The 11,391-nt window shown below is 40.1% G+C and overlaps 1 protein-coding gene across 1 annotated transcript; it reads left to right on the top strand.

Moving 5' to 3' along the window:
- Positions 1-5,018: 5,018 nt before the first annotated feature.
- LOC149846518 (uncharacterized) lies at positions 5,019-7,858 on the top strand. Its single transcript, XM_089998045.1, has 2 exons — positions 5,019-5,865; positions 7,415-7,858. Exons 1-2 carry the CDS (start codon positions 5,301-5,303, stop codon positions 7,492-7,494), a joined length of 645 nt encoding a protein of 214 aa, XP_089854171.1. The 5' UTR covers positions 5,019-5,300; the 3' UTR covers positions 7,495-7,858.
- Positions 7,859-11,391: the final 3,533 nt, after the last annotated feature.

Here is an 11,391-nt window from a genome sequence, read left to right as displayed (position 1 = left end):
ACATGGATATAACTTCCTTATTTTATTGGGGTTGGTGAACACTAATAATTTACATATCTTGTTGAAGAACATTGTTGATCTTCACGTGTGCTATAATTGGTTGTCATTGAGCAAATGACATGGATTATACGTTGCCCTTGATATCAAGATAATACAAGTTTTTCCTTGACTTAGCAAAAGCAATGTATCTTTGCATGATTCATGATTTGGCATGGCCAGAGTATCCTTGATCCAAGTCCACATCCAAATTCATCCAATTACGTCTGACTTCTTTTGATATTTACATAGAGAAACTGGGCACATGATCAAAGACCTAGCCACGCTGACTCTGCCTGTTGTACTTATGGTCGTTGTCCCAGCAACTTAAATTTGAACCAAAACCTTACCAATGTAGAACCCTAACCCCTCTCTTATACCGTGAGAGACTTAAATTCACTTAGGAAAATGCTATAGTAGGAAGTGAAACCGGGAAACAATACGAAAAGCTGAAGGGAGAAGCGATGCAATTTAAAATGTATATGAGAAAAGGAAAGAGAGAGAGAGGAACAAAGAAGAAGGGCGCAGGCCATCCATGTTATGCACAACCATTGCACATGAGAGAGAGAGAGAGACGACCCCCTCCACTCATTTTGTAAAGATGTATTCCTTAAGCCCGTACTCAACTTAACAGGGAAGGGGTGGTTCATCGTTCCATAGATGTGGTGGCAGATGTGCATTGCGTGCATTTGTCGCTTTCGGTGTTTGATTGCCACATCATCCCAGATGCGTGATTAAACACCTTCTTAAGTGGTGTTTGTTACACTCACTGAAGAAAAGGTTGTTTCCTTTGAAGAGGCCGCTTTGAAGGGAAAATGTTTCCTTGTAAAGGGAGGTATGAACTCATTTTGACAGGAAGTTGCTTTTTGCATTGGTTGCAAGGTTCCACTATTATTTCTTATGGGCATGTCTGTTTCACAAAAATGCCCCATTTCTTACCAAATTGAACCTCTTTTATAGGAAAGAGACAACCTCATAAAAATATCAAAAGCCACAACAGAAGTTTACAAAATGAATGCAATGCTAGAAAAACGTTACTAGCTCCAAACGCAGACCTAGTGGGAAAGGTGGACTTGTGACTTTTACAATAAGTCACGTTTGGAAGCAAGAAAATTTCTCACTAGGAAAGTAAATTTTAAAGTTTTGATACAATAACTTATCTAAATGAAAAATTTTCATTTGCTTGTTAGGCATAATAAAATTGAAACAGAAAATGTGAGAAAAAAAAAGGAGCTGAGGGAGGGGTCGATCAGCCCTCTCTCATAGATAGATGGGTGGTTAACCTCAACAAAGAAAAAGAGAAAGAGATATGGTCGACTACAGCCAAGAGCGAGAGAGATGATGAACCACACTCAAAAGAGAGAGAGAGAGAGATAAATTATAAACATCAACATTACGAAAAGGGTCAACAAACATTGAACTCGGCGGCAACACAAAACAGGTTCCAAACAAATCGAGAGCACAGAAACAAAAAGAACAAAAACCAAACGAGATTAGCCTGATTCAGGGGAGGTCCAGAGCGACAGAAAACACTAAAGATCGGGGATGATAATGCGCAAAATGGCATACACATCCGCCAAAATACAGTTAACTAATTTGTTGAAAACTGCAAAAACTTGCCAAAAATAGCATTGTTACAAGTCATTCAAACAACCCACCAGGACGAGAGAAGCCACGTTCTCTAAATAATCCGCCAGTGCTTGCAATTGTGAACTGGCTGAGGGCCCCACAAAAGGTCTACAACGAACTACTCCTGGCGCAAGCAAACAACGGGCTTATTCCAGGTAACCTTAAAGAGGTTCTGAAAAATAAGGCACTCCCAGAAAAGGTGAAACACAGATTCTTCGGTCGCCTTGCACATAACACATTTACTCGAAAGATGGAAACCGATAGATTTGAGAAGGTTATTCGTCTGCATCCGTTCATGAAGGATTAGTCATGCCAGGAAACACGATCGAGGAGTAGGTCCTTTACCCCAGATAAGGCACGTAGGGAACCAATCCATCCTCGAAAGAAGAAGAGAAAGGTAACAAGCTCTTGTGCAGAAAGAGCTGTTAGGGGCGAAAGTGCGATGAAAGAACTAAGCTTGAGAGACATCATCGCCCTCATTAAAAAAAATGACAGACCAAGCTTGGATCCATGAGCGACGCAACTGCGAAACGGTTTTCGTTTTAACATTCATCATCGGTTCATTCTTCGTTTCGGTTCATTCTTCGTTTCATGTCCTTCATACTCGGCGCAAACGGAGCAAGGTGGGGCCCACTCTCCCCGGTCCACTGTCATATCTGTTCGTACCCCAATGGAAGAGATAGTTTTTCAAGGTTAAAAAAATGGAAAGGGTCCCACAAACCGACTTAGCTCGAGGTGGTCGCACGGACAGGCGTGGATGTAACTCTTGGTTAAATTACTCACTTTGACTCGTGAAATTGACAGCCTTCCCTTTTTTTTGGTTTTTTCTCTTATTTTTTCTTTCCATGTTTTCACCAAGAACGTTGCAAACCAAGCTCTCTTTCTGGCGTAGGCTACCGCAAAGGAATTAATCAAAACCAGAAAAAGAAAACAAAAATAAAATAAAATCAGCAGAACTTTCCATGGACTGCCCATCCTTGTGGGAGAATTTTACAAATGCCCCTTGAACTTGAAGAATAAAAAATATCGACCTATTATTATTATTTTCTTTATTAATAATAGGTCAAGTTGGGGGCCCTGTTTTAGCTCACTATCTCCAAAAAAGATGTCAATTAAAAATTTAAAGTCTCGATCAAATAGGTAGGGTTTGACCAAAGGCCTCTTACCATCTTCCATTTCAACTATTTATTTATTTTTCTTTATTACTTGATGTGATAAACTAGTTGGGTCAAGTTGGGGGCCTTGTTTTAGCTCACTATCTCCAAAAAAAGATGTCAATTAAAAATTTAAAGTCTCCATCAAATAGGTAGGGTTTGACCAAAGGCCTCTTACCATCTTCCATTTCAACTATTTATTTTTAAGACAGAGAAAGCTGAGGTTAGGCAGACCCCTACCAGTTATACATCCAGACCATTTGGGATTCAAACTTGCAACGTCCCATCACAATTTGAACTGCACTAACTACTACTACCAGACAAGCAGAGCCTCCAAATCAATGTTTTTCTTTATAGAGTTCAATTCCAAATATGCCATTACCTAACTAGGCTAAGTTTGGCCAGGCCAACATTTGAACCCAACCCTACTGGGGTGATCATTTTGCATCTTGGCTAGCATTACTAGGAATAACATGTGAGCAGCCATTGTTTTATTATGGTTGGTGCACGTAAGGCTGGGTGGTCATGTCCTCAACCCGCAGTTTTAGCTCGCAGGGAGGTGATCCCTCGATTCAAGGCAAGGTTTCTCCATAGTCTAAAAAAAAAACAAAACAATTATAGCTTAGTTTCAAGACATAGAATCCATGTTGAACAATCACTTAGGAGGGTTACTAGCAATTGAATCTCTTTTTTGGGGCCAACATCAAGTACATTTATCTTTAAAGGTTAACAATTTATGAACGTTGAAGTGGATCATAAACAAGTACCACATTTGAATCTAATCCATGAGATTTGAAGAATGACAAAAGGGAATAAAAAAAAAAGGAAACAGAGGAAAAAAAGGATCAAATTCAAATTGCACAAATTCAAACTCACACTTTTTCAACGGCTAGCTTATTCATTAGGTGGGTTACTTGATAAAAGTTACTTTCGGAATCGGTCAACCCTAATCCAAAAAAAAAAAAAGTCAAAATGGTGATTACTAGAGAAGGAAATGTGGAGTATAGAGTGAAGATCTCAGTATGAAGTGTGTTTGAATACCCTAGATATGAGATCTACATAATAAATCTAGCAAAGGGTTTATGCCAAAAACAAAGGCAAACAAAGTTTGGTAATGTCTAATGAGATCCAAAACTCTCATGCAAATGAAGCTCATTGGCTAACATCAAAAAATAAGTGGTAAGAATCTCTCATTTGCCTTTGCAAATGAGAATCGTTTTCTAGTTTACATGAGAATCAGAATTACTAGCGATTCTCAAACTTGTTTCGGAGTCACGTAATCTTAATATCATATACTCTCTAAAACCAGGAATCATAAATTCACACCTCACCATCGCTGTGGTTACCCACGTGGTCAGTAGGGTCTTGTGTCAAATTAGAGGCTGGCTATCGAATCTCGTGGGTGCATGGAGGCTGTCATTGCTTTATCACAGTCGGCAAATATAAGGTTGGGTGGTCGTGTCATTAACCTAGAGTTTTATCTCGCAGGGAGGCGGGCCCATTAAGTGGCCTGGTTCTCTGTCAAGGTTTTCCTTCCTCATACAAAAAAGCATATATAAAATTGCAATTTATTTACCTCTCACTCAATCACAAGGGTGTCAGACAAGGGATAAGTGCATATCCTATGATTGAATTTCAAATTTAAGGATTTAAGCAATCAAACACATTTTAAGAGAAAAAAAGAGAAGGAAAAGAGTTGAGAACTTAACAAAAAAAAAACAGGCACATAGAATTTCTTGACCTAGCTCAAGAGGCTTTTAGAAATTATCTAAAAAAACACAGAAAAATGAAATTCTTAATAAGGTAAGGTGTCAATAGGTGTGGTTTACCCGGACCAAACCCTATATAGTCCGGGTATGGTGATAAATAATAAGTCCTGATTAAGACTCGGATTCAGGCTCAAAGGTCCTATTAATACATGGATCCAGGTATAGTTTGTAAAGTTTTATATCATACCCGAGTTTCGATTAAGACCCATAATTTTTTAAATGTAAAAAGGCTGAAAAATATTATTTTAACAGGTATGATTCATGTATTTCTTATCAGTTTCGAGTATGGTTTCTCTTATAATAGACCTGATATCATATCAAAAATCGGATCTAAATTCAGTTCTATCTGGATCTCAACAAAACCCTGCCAAATTGTTAGAGAGAGAGAGAGAGGTCTTCGCTATTTAAGGCTTCGCCTTCGCAAAATGGAAAGAGGTTGTCTTAGAGAGAGAGAAATTCCTCCGCTATAAGCCCCCACAAGGGGCCTGGGGCTTCTTTTCTTCTTCCTTCGTTCAGTCTTCCTTTCTTCGTTTATCTTCTTTCTTCGTTCTTCTTGTCACTCATTCTCATTCCTTCCTCACCAACAAAACCCACCCAAAAAAGAAAAAGGAAAAAAAAAACCATTCTTAATCGAAAAAGAAAAACCCAAAAACCTAAAAAGACGGGCTTTGCTGAAGAAGACGGATCCACGATCGGATCGGAATTGGTGGTGATGGACGAATCGATCGTTTTCGAAGCGGATGGATCGGCTCAGGCGGCAGCCGAACCAGATTGCGCAGCAATGAAGAATGTGAAGTTCGAGCCGCCGGAGGCGGAGGCAACAGCCGATTCGGATTTCTGGGACGATCACGATTCTTTCCCGGAGTTTCCGCCCGGAGAGGTGCCGGATTTTCTGATGGAGGCTTCAGCGAGGAGGGAATCCTGCGGGAGGACGAAGCTGAGCCGGCGGAAGGGCGGCGGAGGCACGGGGTTCCCCCTGTACAAGCAGCGGTCGTGGTCGAACGAATCGTACAGGGAGGGGGCGTGGCTGAAACGGAAGGAGAACAGCATGCGGCGGAGCAAGAGCGTCACCGACGAAGACCTCGACGAGCTCCGGGGTTGTATCGAGCTCGGGTTCCGGTTCGACGGCGAGGAGGACCGGAGCCTCTCCGATACGCTTCCGGCTCTCGATCTCTACTACGCCGTGAACAAGCAGTACGCCGAGTGCGTATCGGGATCTTCCGCGTCGGACTGCTCCGGGTCTCCCAGCGGGAGCCCCCAGAGCTTCTTCGGTCCAGGTAACGACTCTCTTCCCCATTCGTATCAGAAACTCGTTGTTTCGTTCCGATTCTTTTAGGCATATATATGGAAAGGCGAGAAATGAAACGATCCGGTTCTTTCTCCATCCGACTCGAAAGTGGCAGGCCTTGGCATGGGATGGGAGGCATTTGGTTATCATTTTTGAAAAAGCTTTGGAACGACGATAGTCGTTTTGTGTTTCATCGCTTGTTGGTCATCGCGAGGATTGGCCTGCATCTGAAAGCACAAATCTCGAAATCCGAAGATCAGAGATACATGTATTTTTTGGGGTTGATTTGAGATCAAAGGATTAGAGATACCCATGTCTCCAGCCCAACACACCATCCTCTAATCAATATAAGATCTTGTGTTTTAGCCAAGCCCAAGACTTGGGAGGAGGCAGATAGAGGTGACATGAAAGAGATGAAAGATTGAAAAGTGATCGAACTTATGCAGGTGTGGAGCAGAAAACTCGAATCCATAAAGATTGATTTTGGATCTAATTTATATTTTATTTTTTATCATTTGAATCATTTCAGTATTTAGATCATTTACAATAGATATTAGATTATAATATCCAGATTTTATTAGATTAAGATAAGTTTTATATTGTAGAGGGTTATCAGATTAAAAAGTTTCTTTGGATTAGAATCAGTGAAAATCTCATCTATTTACCCGGGAACCTGTTTACATGAACAGTCAAAAAGTAAAGTTAGAAATTCAGTGAACCAGAGTCTTCTACTCCACTCTTGCATCAACCCAGCTTGACCATGGCTTTATCTTGCTTGGTAAATGCCCCTCTTGAGGACAGGTACATGGATTTGTCCTACGAAAAAGCATAGGAAGTACCGGTGTCGGAGCATCACCAACGTCTTATCTGATATGGACAATGCACCCTGTGGAGTCGGTTACGGAGAGACCCCACTGCTATAACTTCCTTGGCAGACACCACGAGGGCCAACGCTGCACACAGTTTCTTTTTTTCTTTTTTGGCCTTTTGCAGCGATAAGATGGCACCATATTGCTTGCATATGGAAAATGGCAAAATTTGAGAAACAAAGCCTTTTCATCAATTGGTCTTGTGTTAAATTGGTCTATGCCATTTGAGCATTTGTTTACATAGATAAAAGAGATGAGTTAATCATCAGGTTTATCATTGAATCTCAAATATATACTTTCCTCAGTAGTTGTAACCCAACAAATGTATCTCTTTCTTAAGCAAAGATTGCAATTTCTGAACTTTTGGTGACACCCCAACTTGCATCAATTGCAAGATTTGCAATTAAAGTGTTAGCTGCCCATTATTGGTGCAATCAAAGTTGGAGTGTCCATGACAAACTTATCTAGAAATAACAGTCTTGAGAATCCATATCCTTGCAATGTTTAGCCCCCTTTTTACCATACTAAGAAAGCCCTCCTTTATTTTATAAGTTTCTAACACGATCTTAATATACATTTATTTTTATTGTTTATCTTACAATAAATGACATTTGTTTTTATTGTTTATCATACAATAATTGAATTAACTGTGAACTTGTGGTTTTGTAGGGGATAGCCCACAGCTCGTGAAGGCTAGATTGAGGCAATGGGCGCAGGTGGTTGCTTGTTCTGTTCGGCATTGTCGTTGAAGCGTCTGTTATTCTGATCTCTGGTGGCCCAACTTGTTTATCTTCTTCTTCCACCCCTTGAAGAAATATCTCGGTTTCCTCGTGTAGGTTTCGTAGGGTTCTTGCTGATCCTAGCGTGCGTATTTTCTGTCTTCCTTTCTTTGTACATCCCATTAAGATTACTTGGCACCTAGTTTTATAACGTATTGATTTCAGTAATCAATGCTCCTCATCATGTCAAGAGCCAGTATCTTGGGTTGGCAAAGCATGGGGTTTCAGTAATCTTGGCAAGAGCCCATAAGTTCATTTTCTGTTATTTTATTCTAATGAGACCATTGTGTAAAGTCTTTGAGCTATTCAATTCAATTCAAATTCACAACTAAAACTGAATTTGGACTCGATCTTCACGTGTGGAATGGAAGGTATGGAGAGAGAAAGAGAGAGAGAGAGAGAGTTTTAGGGTCTCATAAGGCTTGGAATTTTTGTTTAGAATGGCTTAGATGATGGGAAATGAATAAAAAGGTTGAGTACGATTACGATCTGAGGGAAAAACTTTTGTCGAACCTGGTTCCCCACAAAATCATAAATAAGCTCTACCAAGGATTCCCTGAAATTTGGTGGTTTCCAGTGCTTTTCCAGTTGCCCCATTCACTAATACTTTTTTTGTTTTGTTTTGGGTTTTTTTCCAACTTGTCAAGTTAGTTCCCTCCTCATTGGGTTTTGCAAATTAGTCCCCACCTTTTGTTAACCCAAATTGATCCCTGAGGTTTACCTGGTGCCCTCCATCTTTTACTGACAGTCTGTCAGCTGTAGGGCCTAAAAGCAGATGGAGGATTGTCAGAGGTGCAGACACACTCAAAGTGTGCCATGTGATATGTAAATTGATGGTTCGGCCTTCATTGAGGACTATTATGCGAAAACCCCAGGAGGCAAGGACTGATTTGCAAAAAAATGACTGTTTTGCATCTGAACAGGGTTGAGATCAGATTTAAACAAGTTGGATTTCTTCATATTCGGATTGGATTAGAAACAATGTTTTAGTTCATATTTAATTCGGGTCCAAATCAAAATATTTATTTTTTACATCAACTAATTTAGTCTTTATTGTTTCTTACTGAATCCAGTATTACCACACAAGTTTCAAAGCCGGATTTAAATCTTATCTTGTTGAACCTAATTTAAAAATCCAAATTCGGATTCAAATCTACACTGTACATTTCGATTTTGTTGGTTCCAAGGGATTCAGTAAGGTACCATTGTGGTTTCTAGCATTATTAATGCAGAAATCCGGCAAGTTTGGTCCACTTTTACCTAGACCCACTATTTCTCCTTTGATGTATAAGATTTGTTTGAGTTCACATTATATGCGGTTTGGGCATGCAGCGACCTGCTTGATAGCCACCTATCTTGGCATTTCAAGTGAGGGGAGTTTTGTGTCCATCTCGAGTAATGTTGAGATGTGTGTTAATCAGCTGAACAGCATGCAGTGCCACTGTATAAAAAATGACCTCGTTTAGTCAGGTCTTATAAGAAACATTGCACTATATTACAATGTTTTTTTTTTCATGAGGACTCGATCGGGATCAGGGACCTAGTTGTGCTGGCTAAGCTTGACTTACTTATGTCGCCTTTCCAGCAGAGTAAACCCATGGTGCCTTTCCGGCAGAGTGAACCTTTTTTTTTTTTTTTGGAGCTTTTGGTGAGAATTGAACCCCTTTTTTGTTTGAGTTTTTCTTGAGAATTGAACCCTTACTACCCGTTTAGCAGCCAAGGCCCTCTCCCACTATGCCAAACCCTTTGGAGCTATTGTATCATAATGTTTATCATTGAGTTGAAAGAAGCTGTTAGTAGGGATGGCCCTGGATCAGGGCCGGTGCTGGGTACAAGCTTTCTACCCCTGCTCCGTTTCAAGATTTCACCCTCCATCTTTATGGTTGGGGGAAACTATGGACCTTCATCTCCGGTTCATTTCTTGTTTCATATTTGGGTTCGAACGGATTCCTGTTTCCTCGATCCACTGCCATCCTTACACAAAACCTTGTATTTCTCTTTCTCTCTCTACCCCCACAAAACCTTTTCACTTAAAAAACAAATATATAAAGAATCTAAATGTTATTTAATAAAATATTCAAAAAATGAGTGTAGCTGAGATATACGTAAGAAGGTAGGTGTTGCACCCATTGAAAATAAGATGCGAGAGAATCGTTTACGGTGGTTTGGACATATTCGGCGAAGGCCTAATGATGCTCCAGTTAGAAGGTTGGAGAAATGGGAAAATATATTAGTTAAAAGAGGTCGGGGTAGGCCTAGGAAGACTTGGATGGAGATGATAGGAAAGGATATGAATGCTTTGAACCTCACCGAGGACATGGCGTTGGATAGAAATGATTGGAGGAAAAGGATTCATGTGGAAGACCCAAAATGAATTTCTTTTTTGGTTCATATCGCTGACCCCAATTGTTTTGGGATGAAGGCGTTGTTGTTGTTGTTGTATATTAATAATTTAATAACAAAACTAAAGGACGAGAAAAGAGTAAGTCCACCCATGCCTCAATTCCTGCACAAGTTTTTGATTTTCACTTCCGTTTCATGTCCTTCATCTCCGCCCCCAAATGAAGCAGGTATTGACGGATCCCTTTTCCCCCTGTCTCCTGCCAGCTGTTAGCCCTGTGCTTGAGGCACATATGAGCCCTGATTGACCCATGTTTGTATTGTGTCAATTTCTTTGATTTTAATAGAGATCTGTCCTGGACAGATCTACATGGCATGAATCCTAATACAATTCAGTGTCTGTCACCCTTTAGAAAGGATTTATTGTTTTCCCTTTTTTTTTTTGTTTATTCATGAGAATCATGACAAGGCAGGCCCATGTTTTGATGTATCTATGGGCCCAGCTTGACACGGTCAGCTTTTAAAAATCCGACAGCCCATATGTGACTTGGGACCCACGTTTCTAACACAGCTGGCAAAATAAGACAAACAGCTGGTCCTCACCAAACACAGATGAGAATGGTGCTCATGTAGTCATTATTCTTCTTCTTTTAAAGATCCAGTATTCCTTCATGAATGGGGAAAGCCAACCAATTTTTGAAAGTAAAGAAGACAAACATGTCAACTGGAAACAAAAAACAAAAGAAAAGAGGAACACGAATGCATCTCCATAGATGCCAGAACATATGCCACATCCCACTGAAGAGGAAATCCACAAAGAAGACAATCAGAAAAGGATTAAAAAAAAAAAAGTAGGCTTTTCATTATAGAATGTTTGCACATAAGGGTGCAGATGCAGGCCATCAAATGGCCTGAGTTTCAGTTTTATGAAACTTTTTGTTTTGACCGACTGGCATCAGGCATGCCAAAATGAAGGGATTTGTTGTTCAGCAGGCCTTGATTATAAAATTATTACAATTTCAAGTCATTAGGTGTGATTGGATACATCCACTTGTCTGAAAAGCTTGGTGAACTAATGAATTGTGTTGTGAAATTTCAATTTGCCTAAGATGATGGATGCACCCACACATCCTGCAAAACTAGGATGAGCTGTGGAAATTGTATTGTGGTCTAAAAGGCTCTGTGGGGAGCCTTGAACCAGAGGTATGGTGCCTTTTTCCCTCATGTGCTATCATGCTCTCTGTTGTGATAGCTCCAACACCACATTTGAACAACATTCACAAGAGGATGCTTTTGGCAACTCCATACTCAACACAAGATTTTGGCAACACATGAAAATAGTGTTCCCGTCTCAATGCAAGGCTCTCAACCATAGCCTTATTTGCATCTCTAGGCAAGTTTGAGACAGATCACCTGAGCTTGGCAAGCAAAGTACAAAAAACTTAACTTTTGTCTGTTAGGATGGACTCCCAGAAATTCTTAAATTGAGTCCCACATAACAAATTTTTTTTTTTTTTTGATATCCAG

Source organism: Nuphar pumila, chromosome 2, assembly GCF_984573655.1.
Source record: "Nuphar pumila chromosome 2, dmNupPumi1.hap1.1, whole genome shotgun sequence".
NCBI classification, from domain to species: Eukaryota; Viridiplantae; Streptophyta; class Magnoliopsida; order Nymphaeales; family Nymphaeaceae; genus Nuphar; species Nuphar pumila.
Note: the sequence above shows the minus strand (reverse complement) of the source record. Positions and strands in the feature narration are given on the sequence as shown.